The following is a 16,605-nucleotide window of genomic DNA, read 5'->3' on the forward strand; positions in this document are numbered from 1 at the left end:
CATCAAAAATGTGTGAATGGAAGCAGTTTATCCACCTAGGAAATCTGATTAGCTGTAGGTGGCCCCGCCCCTTTAGTGAATTTGGACCCCAGTCACCCAATGACCGACTGTAGCAAGTTTGAAGCCTCTGCCATTAACAGTGTAAGAATAGCAGCAGTTTAAATATTCCTCTTGAAAATCAATAGGTGAATTTTGATTGGCTGTTGTAGGCTCCACCCACTTTTTTGAATCTTTATCGCATTCACCCAGTGACCAGGTGTGCCAAGTGTGGGGACTCTGGCCTGATTACTGTGAGAATGGCCGCCTTTTACATTTTTTCCATTGACTTGAATGGGTGAAATCTGATTGGCTGTTTGTAGCTCCGCCCAGGTGTGCAGGGGGGACGCGAGACCCCCAGAACATATCATCCCAGGTAGTAAGGGATCTGTGTACCAAGCATGGGCGTCCGCAGAAAATTTTCCAGGGGGGGGCAAAAAGTGGGGAGTTAAAAATTTGGGCTGGTGTTACGCGCGCCAAAAAATGGAGCTACGCCGAAAAATGGGTGTGGTCATGAACCAGAATGTGGGTGTGGTCGTGGGTGGAGACAAGTTTACATGAACTAAGCAATGGTGGGACATTAGATTAGGACAGTGGTGGCGAACCTTTTGGAGGTCGAGTGTCCAAACTGCAAAGTCACTTTACTATCACAAAGTGCCAACAGCAATTTAAACTAAATACAAACGTTTTAACTCATACATGAACATTATGGAAAATTAAGTTGAAAATAAACTGTGAAGATAAACAATTTCATCCATCGTACTCCTGAAAAAAATTATTCATTTTTTTTAGAACCTCCCAGTTTCATTTTCTGTTTTAAAAAGCAGAAAAAGTAGGTTTAATGCTATTGTCTCATATGATGATGATTCAGCTTTTTCCATAGTCTCGCAGTTAGCAATCATGTGACCCCCAACAAGACAAATTCAGCAATCATGAGGCCCCCCCCATCAAGACAAATTCAGCAATCATGAGGCCCCCAACATGACCAACTCAGCAATCATGAGGCCCCCAACAAGACAAATTCAGCAATCATGAGGCCCCCAACAAGACAAATTCAGCAATCATGAGGCCCCCAACAAGACAAATTCAGCAATCTTGAGGCCCCCAATAAATCATGAGGCCCCCAACAAGACAAAGTCAGTAACCATGAGGCCCGCAACAAGACAAATTCAGCAGTCATGAGGCACATAAATAGACAGCTTTTCACATAAATAGGCAGAATGCCCCCTTAATATGTAGACACCTCTCACCTGGCAGCAGTTCCCCAAAATACACTCAATCTGACAGCAGTGGTTCCCCAAAAATAGGTAGCCCCAGGTCTATAGGTGTCCCCAGAATAGGTGGCCAGCGGTATAGATGTCCCCAGAACTGGTAGCCAGGGGTAGAGATGTCCCCAGAACAGGTAGCCAGGGGTATATGTGCCCAGTATATGTAGGCAAGGGTATATGTCCCAGTATATGTAGGCAGGGGGTATATGTCCCAGTATATGTAGCCAGGGGGATATGTCCCAGTATATGTAGGCAGGGGTATATGTCCCAGTATATGTAGCCAGGGGTATATGTCCCAGTATATGTAGGCGGGGGTATATGTCCCAGTATATGTAGGCAGGGGTATATGTCCCAGTATATGTAGGCAAGGGGTATATGTCCCAGTATATGTAGGCAGGTGTATATGTCCCAGTATATGTAGGCAGGGGTATATGTCCCAGTATATGTAGGCAGGGGTATATGTCCCAGTATATGTAGGCAGGGGTATATGTCCCAGACAGTATATGTAGGCAGGGGTATATGTCCCAGACAGTATATGTAGGCAGGGGTATATGTCCCAGACAGTATATGTAGGCAGGGGTATATGTCCCAGACAGTATATGTAGGCAGGGGTATATGTCCCAGACAGTATATGTAGGCAGGGGTATATGTCCCAGTATATGTAGGCAGGGGTATATGTCCCGGTATATGTAGCCAGGGGGATATGTCCCCAGAAAAAGTGGCCATGTCCCATGTGTGCAGGAGGAGGGGAGCAGCGGAGAGAAGAGGGAGAGCTATGGGCACTCACCTTAGGGGGCTCTCCCTCCCTCTCTCGCTCTCCCCTCCGGAGTCCGGAATGAAGTGTGCAGCGGCTGGCAGCGGTGGGCGGAACTTACCTCCTCTCGTCGCACGCGCCGGATGGATTAGCCGCTACTCTGGCCTGATCCAGACCAGAGTGCGGCACCAGAACTTCCGGCGCAGGAGCGAGAGGAGGTAAGTTCCGCCCACCGCTGCCAGCCGCTGCACACTTCATTCCGGAGGGGACAGCGAGGGAGAGAGAGACCCCTAAGGTGAGGGAAGGGGGGGGAGACGTCCGCCCTTCCCCACTGTGCCCATAGCGCTCTCTCTCTTCTCTGCGTGTTCCCCTCCTGCTGGCTGCACGGGCACGCGGCCAGGGGGGGGCAGCGGGCGGCCAGGCTCGGGCAGATGCCCGGTTTTGCCATATGTGCGGACGCCCATGGTACCAAGTTTCGTTCAAATCGGCCAAGCCGTTTGAGTGATCACGGCACACACACACACACACACACACACACACACACACACACACACACACACACACACACACACACACACACACACACACACACACACACACACACACACACACACACACACACACACACTATACACACACACACACACACACACACACACACACACACACACACACACACACACTATACACACACACACTATACACACACACACCACACACACACACACACACACACTGTATATACACACACACACACACACACACACACACACACACACACACACACACACACACACACACACACACACACACACACACACATATATATCCAATTTGCAAACCTCTTGCTTTGGTGCCCTTCCTCCTGTGGTGCCCTAGGCCATGGCCTAGTGGGCCTAGGCCTAAATCCGGCCTTGGTGACATGCTATACAACACATAGCAGAGTATACTGAATGATTCATATCACTGGCCATCCCCCAGAGGAGCTGACAATCTAATGGGCCTGAGTCTACGCAGGGGAGGAGGGGTGTCACACGCCCCCTACTGGTCAGACCGCTTAGTGCAGCCCAATCTGCTTCAGCCCACAGACCATCAGGTCTCGTGGATGCAAATGGAATGGAATTGGGCAAACAGACCGCTTGGGAGAAAACGTGTGAAAAAAACACCATTTTACTACACACAATTTTACGATAAAAGGCTGCCAACACCCGCTATCTAAGGCCTGAGACACACTGCAGAGGGCTTTTGGGTCCCTGAATCCTGCGTTTGCAGTTTTATACTTGTCAGGGTTCATGGTTGAGAAGATTATGATGTCCAAACTTGGCTTTGAGGGTCACCCGGGGGAGGCAAGGAAAACAGTGTAAATATTGGGGGCCCCCACAATTTGTAGTTACGTCCCTGAATAGGAACAGACTGTCATTTAAGAACAAGGCGTTCGTCTCTGGCCAGGAGTAAAGACCAGTGGCGTAGCAATAGGGGGTGCAGAGGTAGCGACCGCATCGGGGCCCTTGGGCCATAGGGGCCCCGAGGGGCCCTCCATCGAGCACAATATTAGCTCTCTATTGGTCCTGTGCTGGTAATAATCACTTCTATAGATGCTTTGAATAGTAGTAATCATTAACAAGCTGTTCCCCATCCCCTTCTTGCACCTCTGACACCGTGTCGTCCTTGGCAGGTTTTGGTGCGCCGTATCAATTGTTATGTATAAAGTGCTTGGGGGGCCCCATGTAAAACTTGCACCGGGGCCCAGAGCTCCTTAGCTACGCCACTGGTAAAGACCTCAGGTGTACTGCCCCTACACATACAATCTCAGATTGGATGGTAACTGCCAGTCAGTATACAATCACGATGCTGAGTTTCTTGGTTCGGCTGTGGGGGGAGGGGTAACTCTGATCAGATACTCCTAAGGTGTCTATCACATCAACATGTGCAGGAGCCGTTTCCTGCACACGTTATATGTCCTGCGGCGTGTCGTCGGGAATCTGCGGTGCGACGCAATCAGCGGCGGTGACTATTACCCATTTCAGCCCGCGGAGATTTTTCGCCTTATGCATCAGAGCAATTTTCACCTCCCATTCATTCGCTAATAACTTTATCACTACTTAACACAATTTATTGATCTATATCTTGTTTTTTTCCCCACTAATTAGGCTTTCTTTGGGTAGTACATTTTGCTAAGAATTATTTTTTTATGAATGCATTTTAACAGGATTAATAAGAAAAAAATGGAAAAAATTCATTATTTCTCAGTTTTCGTCCATTATAGCTTTAAAATAATCCACGCTACCATAATAAAACCTATGTATTTTATTTGCCCGTTTGTCTCGGTTATGACACGATTTAAAATTTGTCCCTATCACAATGTATGGCGCCAATATTTTATTTGGAAATAAAGGTGCATTGTTTCCGTTTTGCGTTCATCACTATTTACAAGCTTATAATTTAAAAAATGTTAGTGGTATACCCCCTTCAAATGAATATTTAAAAAGTTCAGACCCTTAGGTAACTATTTACGGTTTTTGTTTTTGTTTTAAATTGTAATTTTTTTTTCCATAAAAATTTTTATTTGGGTAATATTTCGGTGTGGGAAATAAACAATTTTTTAATGTTATTATATGTGTAAATTGTAATGTAAAAAATATGTAGATGTAGTTTTACTATTTGGCCACAAGATGGCCACCTTGAGTTTTATTTTTCTCCTTGTGCTTCTCGCTAAGCGGAAGTACAAGGGGGCTGTGGAAAATTTTATTGGCAGAAAGACTGAAGCCTCTTGTGAGAGAGCTTCGGTTTTTCTGCTGGGGAGACGGATCGGTGATCGGGAACCATGTTCCCATTCACTGATCCCAGGGCTACCGGGGGACAGCATGGGGGCACGGGGGCGCACCCGCGATCGCGCGGGACCGTGCCGAAGAATGGCACCGCAGCAGAGCAGCCGCCTGGATGTGAGTCTCAAGTCCGGTCGGCTGAAATGGTTAATTGAACCCGACGGAAAACGCCGGCTCCCAGCGGATCGACGCTCCAGGGTGCAGCAAACCGCAACGCACCAAACCGCAGCGTCGGGTGTGAAAGGTAAAATAAAAGTCTAACGCAAAGAATTGCCTTTGCATTACAACGCAGTAAAGGGCTCTGGTGTAAAAGAGCCCTAATAGATAAGAAAGGTGGAAGTTGAGGTCTAATGTGGACAGTTGGTCACAGAGATCACAACTACATCCAGCTCAGGCTCCACCCACTGCTGATGTCTGGATCTGGACCTGACATTGTGCAGTACTGCGCAGCACTCGAGGTGGCCACACACTATACAACTGAAAGATTCACATTTACTGATTTTATGATAAGGACAATCAGTTACAGTTATACGGAAAAAACGTCAGTTTTTTATTTTATTAGTGCGAGAAATCAGATTTCCTGTTTTTATCGATATGAGTCGCTCAGGAGTGGCTGGTTTTTCTGATCAAGTTTTTGGAAAGTTGAATGGATTTAAACGGAGAGATTTACATTTCTTGGTTTATGGATGGTTTAAGTAATTTTTTGCAATATTTGTATTCATAATTGGGGAACGATTGAACATGTGTGTGTGATACATTGGGCAGATTTGATCACGTTTAATCAGAGAGGTCAATTGCGATTATGGAAGGGAGACGGTCTGCCGCCCTCCCCGCGCTGCGCTCTCGTATTACAGCTATGCGCTCCCACAAGCCAGACATACATCTGTGGGGAGACGGATAATGACATGTTGTTTCAGGATATAATTCATAGCTAAGCCAGGGAACGACTTCACCCATTACATCATGTTCAGCAAGCGTGGACAGAACCGCCGGCTAACATTCCGGTACATTCTCTGACTGACAGCAACTGCAGCGAGCAAAGCACGACGAGACGATCGCCAATAGCAACATAATACAGAGAGGAGAGAACCGCCCGCTAACATACATTCCCTGACGGCAACCACAGCGAGCAAAGCACGAGGAGATGATTGCCGGTAGCAACCGGCAACCGATATTCCAACATAATACAGAGAGGAGAGAACCGCCGGCTAACATATATTACACTACACAACCGCAGCGAGCAAGATAATCGCCGGTATCAACCACCAACCGATATTCCAAACACACCAAATCCAGGATCACAGAAATGAGAATCATCTATAGAGAGAGAGGAATTTCACCGACCCCACAACATCTGTGTCCCCAGATTTAAGATATCAGAATTAAGTAGCCATGTGCCCCATATACCAGAGTAAATCAGTCATGTGCCCCCAGATAACGTAATTAAGCAGCAAAGTGCCACCAGATACCATAATTAAGCAGCTGTGTGCCCCCCAGATACCACAATTAAGAAGTAATGTGCCCCCAGATACCATAATTAAGCAACTGTCTGCCCCCCAGATACCATAATTAAGCAGCTGTATGCCTCCAGATACCATAATTAAGCAGCTATGTGCCCCAAGATACCATAATTAAGCAGCAGTGTGCCCCCAGATACCATAATTAAGCAGCAGTGTGCCCCCAGATACCATAATTAAGCAGCTATGTGCCCCCCGATACCATAATTAAGCAGCAGTGTGCCCCCAGATACCATAATTAAGCAGCTATGTGCCATGTACCACAGTAAAGCAACCATGTGCATATACTAGAATTAAGCAGCCATGTGCTGCCAGATATCAGAATTGAAGGAAACCCCGGTCTTCCTGGTCCCTCGCCGTCATCCCTCGCTGCTCGGTTTCCCCGCATGCTGGATGTGCTGCCACTTACACAGGAGCGTTCTGTGCTTGTACAGTAAGCAGCGCATGCACAGAACTCTTACAGCCATGCAGATTGTAAACTCACAAGGGCAGGGACCTCCTCCTAGTGTTTCTCATACTGCTGTAATTTTAACATTTGCACATGTATCAACTACACATCAACTATGTATGTATTTGTATTTACTCTATTCAATGTCATGACTTTACAGTGTCTTGTATTTCCTATGTATATTTTTTCCCCATTATTTGTTCTGTACATTATCCAAACACCTCCCATATTATCCAAACACCTCCCACATTATCCAAACACCTCCCACATTATCCAAACACCTCCCACATTATCCAAACACCTCTCACATTATCCAAACACCTTCCACATTATCCAAACACCTTCCACATTATCCAAACACCTCTCACATTATCCAAACACCTCCCACATTATCCAAACACCTCTCACATTATCCAAACACCTCCCACATTATCCAAACACCTCCCACATTATCCAAACACCTCCCACATTACCCAAACACCTCCTACATTATGCAAACACCTCACACATTATCCAAACACCTCCCATATTATCCAAACACCTCCCACATTATCCAAACACCTCCCACATTATCCAAACACCTCCCACATTATCCAAACACCTCTCACATTATCCAAACACCTTCCACATTATCCAAACACCTTCCACATTATCCAAACACCTCTCACATTATCCAAACACCTCCCACATTATCCAAACACCTCTCACATTATCCAAATACCTCCCACATTATCCAAACACCTCCCACATTATCCAAACACCTCCCACATTACCCAAACACCTCCTACATTATGCAAACACCTCTCACATTATCCAAACACCTCACACATTATCCAAACACCTCTCACATTATCCAAACACCTCCCACATTATCCAAACACCTCCCACATTATCCAAACACCTCCCACATTACCCAAACACCTCCTACATTATGCAAACACCTCACACATTATCCAAACACCTCCCACATTATCCAAACACCTCTCACATTATCCAAACACCTCCCACATTATCCAAACACCTCTCACATTATCCAAACACCTCCCACATTATCCAAACACCTCCCATATTATCCAAACACCTCCCACATTACCCAAACACCTCCTACATTATGCAAACACCTCACACATTATCCAAACACCTCCCATATTCAAACACCTCCCACATTATCCAAACACCTCCCACATTATCCAAACACCTCTTACATTATCCAAACACCTCTCACATTATCCAAACACCTCCCACATTATCCAAACACCTCTCACATTATCCAAACACCTCCCACATTATCCAAACACCTCCCATATTATCCAAACACCTCCCACATTACCCAAACACCTCCTACATTATGCAAACACCTCACACATTATCCAAACACCTCCCATATTCAAACACCTCCCACATTACCCAAACACCTCCTACATTATCCAAACACCTCTCACATTATCCAAACACCTCTCACATTACCCAAACACCTCCCACATTATCCAAACACCTCTCACATTACCCAAACACCTCCCATATTATCCAAACACCTCCCACATTATCCAAACACCTCCCATATTATCCAAACACCTCCCACGTTACCCAAACACCTCCTACATTATGCAAACACCTCACACATTATCCAAATACCTCCCATATTCAAACACCTCCCACATTATCCAAACACCTCCCACATTATGCAAACACCTCCCATATTATCCAAACACCTCACACATTATCCAAACACCTTCCATATTATTCAAACACCTTCCATATTATTCAAACACCTCATACATTATCCAAACACCTCCCACATTATCCAAACACCTCCCACATTACCCAAACACCTCCCATATTATCCAAACACCTCCCACATTATCCAAACACCTCCCACATTACCCAAACACCTCCCACATTATCCAAACACCTCCCACATTACCAAACACCTCCCATATTATCCAAACACCTCCCACATTATCCAAACACCTCCCACATTATCCAAACACCTCCCACATTATCCAAGTGGAGTTCCACTTAAGCTCTGGAAGTGAATTCTGATTGGAGGGAAGTTTGACACTTTCCTGTAACTCCTGCTGCTGATATTCATACATATAACTCGAGGAATCCCAGAAGCTCTGACAGCATCTGATGGTCACATGACAGAGGGGGCCGTACCTCGATGATGGTGGGCTTCCCCGCGTTCTCGTAGGTGGGTGACCCGTACAGGACGCCATCGCTGTAAGGAGTGCGCTGGATGTATCGCAGCCAGCCTGGCCGGTCAGGGTAGCCCATCAGATTGGTGTTGAATGTGATGGGATCATTGCTCAGCTCCCCTGTGAGAGAGAAAAACATTTTATGTCATAAATAATGCAAAAGGAAGCAGAGCCGTATTTAAGCCAAGGTGCCATAGGCCATGGCCTAGGGCATCAATAGCAGGTGGGCAGCAGGCTATACTAGGGGGAAGGGTCACCAGGCTACCTATACTGGAGGGAAGGGGGAGGGGAGAGTCATCAGGCTACCTATACTAGAGGGGAGGGGTCATCAGGCTACCTATACTGGAGGGAAGGGGGAGGGGAGAGTCATCAGGCTACCTATACTAGAGGGGAGGGGTCATCAGGCTACCTATACTGGAGGGGAGGGGTCATCAGGCTACCTATACTAGAGGGAAGGGGGAGGGGTCATCTGGCTACCTATACTGGAGGGAAGGGGGAGGGGAGAGTCATCAGGCTACCTATACTAGAGGGAAGGGGGAGGGGTCATCTGGCTACCTATACTGGAGGGAAGGGGGAGGGGAGAGTCATCTTGCTACCTATACAGAAGGGGGGCGGCTGCTGACCGTGGCCTTGGGCGGTAAAGAGTAGAAATCCGGCCCTGAAAGAAAGTATTTAACCAACTTCAGGAAAAAACAAAAAAATGCCACAATCAATTATACACCAGCAGAGAGGGAGAGGGGGAAGGGGGGGGGGGGGGGGGGCAGCTTCCAGGCAAACACCTCCTCCGGGTGGCTTTATGCTGCGCCGCAGCTGGTGAGACTCTGCAGCAGGTGTGCCATAGCTGGTGCCTGGCTGTATTATGCACCAGCAGAGAGGGGGGAGGGGGGGGCAGCTTCCAGGCAAACACCTCCTCTGGTGTTACCTGCAGCACCATAGGCCCACTTTATATGACTACACTGTAAGATAGGGCCGCACTGATATGTGATGCAGCAGTCAGAAGCTGGTCATACATCATACAATCTTAATTGTACAATCTTACCACGTTCAGCAGTATAAGAGCTCACCTAGAAAAAGAAGAAGTATCTACCTTTTGCCTCTCCTAGTAAAGAAGTGTGACAAGGATCCCTTAAAGGACAACTGAAGTGAGAAGAATATGGAAGCTGCCTTTCCTTATTTCCTGTTAAACAACCGGCCCCTGTTGCCTGGCAGCCCTGCTGGTCTATTTGGCTGCAGTAGTGTCTGAATAAATCACACCAGGAACAAGCATGCAGCTAATCTTGACAGATCTGACAATAATGTCAGAAACCCCTGATCTGCTGCATGCTTGTTCAGGGGCTATGGCTAAACGTATTAGTGGCAGAGGATCAGCAGGACTGCCAGGCAACTGGTATTGCTTGAAAGGAAATAAATATGGCAGTCACCATATGCCTCTCATTTCAGGTGTCCTTTAAAAGCAAAACACAGCCTTAGGCAGGATAGCAGCTGTGGCTCCTCCCACTTGCTACCTTGCTTTTTTGGGAGGTCAGAGGAATTGTCAGGCAAGCCCCTGGATAAACTCCTGGCCCTAGGCATACGCTTATGTTGCCTGGTGGATGATACGGCTCTGAACTGAGATGATATCTGGATTCATTCCTAGCAATTTATTTAAGTATCTATATAGCGCCGACATATTACACAGCGCTGTACAGAGTATATGTATTGTCACTAACTGTCCCTCACAGGAGCTCACACTCTAATCCCTACCAGAGTCCTATGTCTATGTATGTATCGTGTAGTGTATGTATTGTAGTCTAGGGTCAATTTTAGGGGGGAGCCAATTAATTTATCTGTATGTTTTTTGGGATGTGGGAGGAAACCAGAGTGCCCGGAGGAAACCCACACAGACACAGGGAGAACATACAAACTCCTTGCAGATGTGGATCTGGCTGGGATTTGAATACAGGGACCCAGCGCTGCAAGGCGAGAGCGCTAACCACTACGCCACTGTGAATAGAGATGAGACAAAGGGACTGTGTCTTCTCATTAAAGCTGGACTCTCCTGATAGATTGTAAGCTCACGGGGCAGAGTGCTCTCCTTATGTTTTGTTAGACACGTGGGCCGTATGGAATTCACTTTTCCTCCTGGGTGATATTGTCACATCTTATCATAAAATGCCCTTTAAGCCCCCAACAAGCGAGGAAATACTCAGAATGATTGTGGCTGAACTTTTTCACCAACGCTTTGATTATCTTCTAGGAGAAAACTTAAGGAGGAACTCCAGTGAAAATAATGTAATAAAAAAGTGCTATTTTTACAATAATTATGTATAAATGATTTAGTCAGTGTTTGCCCATTGTAAAATCTTTTAAATCCCTGATTTACATCCTGACATTTATTACATGGTGACATTTTTACCGCTGGCAGGTGATGTAGATGCTGCTTGCTTTTTTGGCAGTTGGAAACAGCTGTAAACAGCTATTTCCCACAATGCATTGGCATGCTCACAGACAGGAAACTGCCAAGAGTACTGTACTCAGAATTTCTTTGTGGGAGGGGTTTTGGTCGGAGAGTTAATGGCTTTTTTGCATAGAGATAACAACTGGAGTTTCTTAACTCTTCCTGTACTGGAAACAATTACACTGATGTATCTGATCTTAATGTTTTATTTCTTAGCTGTACTACACATACAAATCATAATATCATCATTTTTTTTTCGCTTCAGTGTCTCTTTAAGCGATAACATAAATGTGATCAGGCCATTGTATTATTCTTTGCCACACTTATGTTTGCAGCATCCTCTGTATATCATGTATAATTGCCAGTATTATTTTTGTACAGCATTACAGAACATGATGGCGCCATATAAATCAAAAGCAATCATCTCCCATTACTGAAAACATGGAGTAACATTTGACTTTCTCATACCAGGCTTGGGGTAAGGAGGGAATTCGCCTTTGTAGTATTCTCTCTCCAGAACGTGGACGAAGAGGACCCCCGAGGAAGGGTAGACGTTCCAATCACCGTGCGCCTTGGAGAGGATAGTCAACACTGAAAAATAGACAGGATATTCAGCTGGTCATATAACAGGCCACGGGGAGTGGGGGGGGGGAGAAAACAGCTGTTGGGGGACTTATTAAGGTGTTACACAGCATGAGTGTATACAGTGGTTCCCGGGGAGACATCAGTCACAATGATCAGCATCTTCAGAACAACTCTTCTGAATTCACAGCTAAAGTAAAGCCTGTTTTTCCAGCTCCCCTATTGGTCAGTCCAGCCATCCATCATTGTAACGGACCAATAGGGAGCATCAGAAGATGGGAGGGTCTCCGGTGGTGATGGACGAATATGTTCGGGGGGAATAACGTTCCTTCCAATTTACCGGAAACGTTTCAGAAGTTTTGTTTGAAGTACTTTATCGGTTAAAAGCAAAACCCCCATACATGCTAGAATCACCACATTCGCAGGTTATGTTACGGAGAACAGTGGGGACAAGGAAAATGTTTGACTTGGACATTGAAAGTAAAAAAAAAAAATGGAGTGGGCTCCCCCCTCCTGAGCTTCTGTAACCCCTTGTCCCCCATGCAGGCTGGGACAGAATGCAGAGTCCCTGCCGACTGGGGCTTCACACCCTGAGCTATACCAGCCCGCATGGTCCATGGTATGGGTGGGGTCCGGGGGGGAGGGGCAGCCAAGCCTTCCCCTCCCCTCAGAGCTCTTGTCCAATCCCTGTACAAGGGTCTCTACCCCACCTCCGGTGCCCCAGGTGGAGGTGAAGGAGGCACACGCCTGTGTGGAGGGGGTCATGGTGGCATCTGGGAGTTCCTGATTTTTCAAAAACTACAAGCTCTTTTTTACAAATTTGCTATTAACCCCTAAAGTCGGAGGTCATTGACTTTTCTAAACCATTAAAAAATTTGTTGTACAAAATATGTTTTTTGAGGGGGAAATTCTGCCATTGATCCCCCTCGGCCCGCCAGTACCTGGATTTTTGGACAGTCCTGACACCTTTTTAAAATAAGTTATGGCTGAAAATATGCTCTGAAGGTGTTTTAAGTTGACCTCCATTAAAGTCAATGGTTCTGGCATGGATGCAAAACAACGCAGTAAAATGGGCCACGAACGCTCGCTTCACTAATGCTAGGCTGCCATTGGCTGATATTTGGGGAGGTCATATCATGGCAATTGTGAGCTCCAGAGAAAGATATCTATGTACCTCAGTCATATGGGGGGAGGAGGGGAAGAGGCACAAAGTCAGCGGAACTTGTCACTCTGAGGAATAAGTCAAATTATAGCTATGCCAAATACTTCCCACAATGCTCTCTGATCAGTAATGCAATGACAAGGAATAGCTTATTATCCCAACGCATACAGAGCAATGCTGCCTGCTGGTCTGACAGGTTCCCCTGTGCTGCCCTTCACCCTCCCACCACTAGGGGTATCATCATTATTTACTTACCTGTGATCTATCCACTTCCTGTCTGTGTCCAAATCAGACATAATCTACAGATAACAGACATAGGCTGCAGATCACAGATATGTGAGTAATGATGGCATGAAGACCCAGAGGAGAAACTCTCCCTAAAATCAGCTGCCTGATACCCATACACAATCGTATACCCTCGCCTGATACCCATACACAATCGTATACCCTCGCCTGATACCCATATACAAATGTATACCCTCGCCTGATACCCATATACAATCGTATACCCTCGCCTGATACCCATATACGATCGTATACCATCAACTGATACCCATATACAATCGTATACCCTCGCCTGATACCCATATACAAACGTATACCCTCGCCTGATACCCATATACAATCGTATACCATCAACTGATACCCATATACAATCGTATACCCTCGCCTGATACCCATATACAAACGTATACCCTCGCCTGATACCCATATACAATCGTATAGCCTCGCCTGATACCCATATAAAATCGTATACCATCAACTGATACTTGTATACAATCGTATACCCTCGCCTGATACCCATATACAATTGTATACCCTCGCCTGATACCCATATACGATCGTATACCATCAACTGATACCCATATACAATCGTATACCCTCGCCTGATACCCATATACAAACGTATACCCTTGCCTGATACCCATATACAATCGTATACCCTCGTCTGATACCCATATACAATCGTATACCATCAACTGATACCCATATACAATCGTATACCCTCGCCTGATACCCATATACAATCGTATACCCTCGCCTGAACCCATATACAATCGTATACCATCAACTGATACCCATATACAAACGTATACCCTCGCCTGATACCCATATACAATCGTATACCCTCGCCTGATACCCATATACAATCGTATACCCTCGCCTGATACCCATATAGAATCATATAGCCTCGCCTGATACCCATATAAAATCGTATACCATCAACTGATACCCGTATACTATCGTATACCCTCGCCTGATACCCATATACAATCGTATACCATCAACTGATACCCATATACAATCATATACCCTCGCCTGATACTCGTATACAATCGTATACCCTCGCCTGATACCCATATACAATCATATACTCTCGCCTGATACCCATATACAATCGTATACCCTCGCCTGAACCCATATACAATAGTATACCATCAACTGATACCCATATACAATCGTATACCCTCGCCTGATACCCGTATACAATCGTATACCCTCGCCTGATACCTATATACAATCGTATACCCTCGCCTGATACCCATATACAAACGTATACCCTCGCCTGATACCCATATACAATCGTATAGCCTCGCCTGATACCCATATAAAATCGTATACCATCAACTGATACCCGTATACAATCGTATACCCTCGCCTGATACCCATATACAATCGTATACCCTCGCCTGATACCCATATAAAATCGTATACCATCAACTGATACCCATATACAATCGTATACCCTCGCCTGATACCCATATACAATCATATACCCTCGCCTGATACCCATATACAATCGTATACCCTCGCCTGATACCCATATACAATCGTACACCCTCGTCTGATACCCATATACAATCGTGTACATCTGCCGATTCTGTGGCTGAATCCACCATCCTCCATTCGATAATTTTCTCCGCAACATGTCTACCCAATCGATGTCCCGGGTCAAAATCAGTCAGAGGCATGGATCGGACATGCTGGGAAATCTCGGTCGCACTTGCTTGACCAGGCATAGCACCAATCGTACACAACGAACCCTCGCCCTGAGTGTTAAATGTCGGCGGAACTTGTCACTCTGAGGAATAAGTCAAAATATAGCTATGCCAAATACTTCCCACAATGCTCTCTGATCAGTAATGCAATGACAAGGAATAGCTTATTATCCCAACGCATACAGAGCAATGCTGCCTGCTGGTCTGACAGGTTCCCCTGTGCTGCCCTTCACCCTCCCACCACTAGGGGTATCATCATTATTTACTTACCTGTGATCTATCCCATTCCTGTCTGTGTCCAAATCAGGCATAATCTACAGATAACAGACATAGGCTGCGGATCACAGATATGTGAGTAATGATGGCATGAAGACCCAGAGGAGAAACTCTCCCTAAAATCAGCTGCCTGATACCCATATACAATCGTATACCCTCGCCTGATACCCATATACAATCGTATACCCTCGCCTGATACCCATATACAAACGTATACCCTCGCCTGATACCCATATACAATCGTATACCCTCGCCTGATACCCATATACAATCGTATACCCTCGCCTGATACCCATATACAATCGTATACCCTCGCCTGATACCCATATACAAACGTATACCCTCGCCTGATACCCATATACAATCGTATAGCCTCGCCTGATACCCATATAAAATCGTATACCATCAACTGATACCCGTATACAATCGTATACCCTCGCCTGATACCCATATACAATCGTATACCATCAACTGATACCCGTATACAATCGTATACCCTCGCCTGATACCCATATACAATCGTATACCCTCGCCTGATACCCATATAAAATCGTATACCATCAACTGATACCCATATACAATCGTATACCCTCGCCTGATACCCATATACAATCGTATACCCTCGTCTGATACCCATATACAATCGTATACCATCAACTGATACCCATATACAATTGTATACCCTCGCCTGATACCCATATACAATCGTATACCCTCGCCTGAACCCATATACAATCGTATACCATCAACTGATACCCATATACAATCGTATACCCTCGCCTGATACCCGTATACAATCGTATACCCTCGCCTGATACCCATATACAATCGTATACTCTCGCCTGATACCCATATACAATCGTATACCCTCGTCTGATACCCATATACAATCATATACTCTCGCCTGATACCCATACACAATCGTATACCCTCGCCTGATACCCATATACAATCGTATACTCTCGCCTGATACCCATATACAATCGTATACCCTCGCCTGATACCCATATACAATCGTATAGCCTCGCCTGATACCCATATACAATCGTACACCCTCGCCTGATACCCATATACAATCGTATACCCTCGCCTGATACCCATA

The 16,605-nt window shown here is 45.8% G+C and overlaps 1 protein-coding gene across 5 annotated transcripts in view; it reads right to left on the reverse strand.

The window, feature by feature from the left end:
* The window catches only part of SGCE (sarcoglycan epsilon), a 111,928-nt gene that overhangs the window by 61,085 nt on the left and 34,238 nt on the right, over nucleotides 1-16,605 (reverse strand). For all 5 annotated transcript variants that reach the window (XM_068235032.1, XM_068235029.1, XM_068235027.1 and 2 more), the window contains exons 2-3: nucleotides 11,952-12,074; nucleotides 9,009-9,166 (exon numbers count right to left, since the gene is read on the reverse strand). In XM_068235032.1, coding sequence (XP_068091133.1) covers nucleotides 9,009-9,166; nucleotides 11,952-12,074 — 281 coding nt within the window. The remainder of the gene's footprint in view (nucleotides 1-9,008; nucleotides 9,167-11,951; nucleotides 12,075-16,605) is intronic.

This window comes from Hyperolius riggenbachi, chromosome 5, assembly GCF_040937935.1.
Source record: "Hyperolius riggenbachi isolate aHypRig1 chromosome 5, aHypRig1.pri, whole genome shotgun sequence".
Lineage (NCBI taxonomy): Eukaryota > Metazoa > Chordata > Amphibia > Anura > Hyperoliidae > Hyperolius > Hyperolius riggenbachi.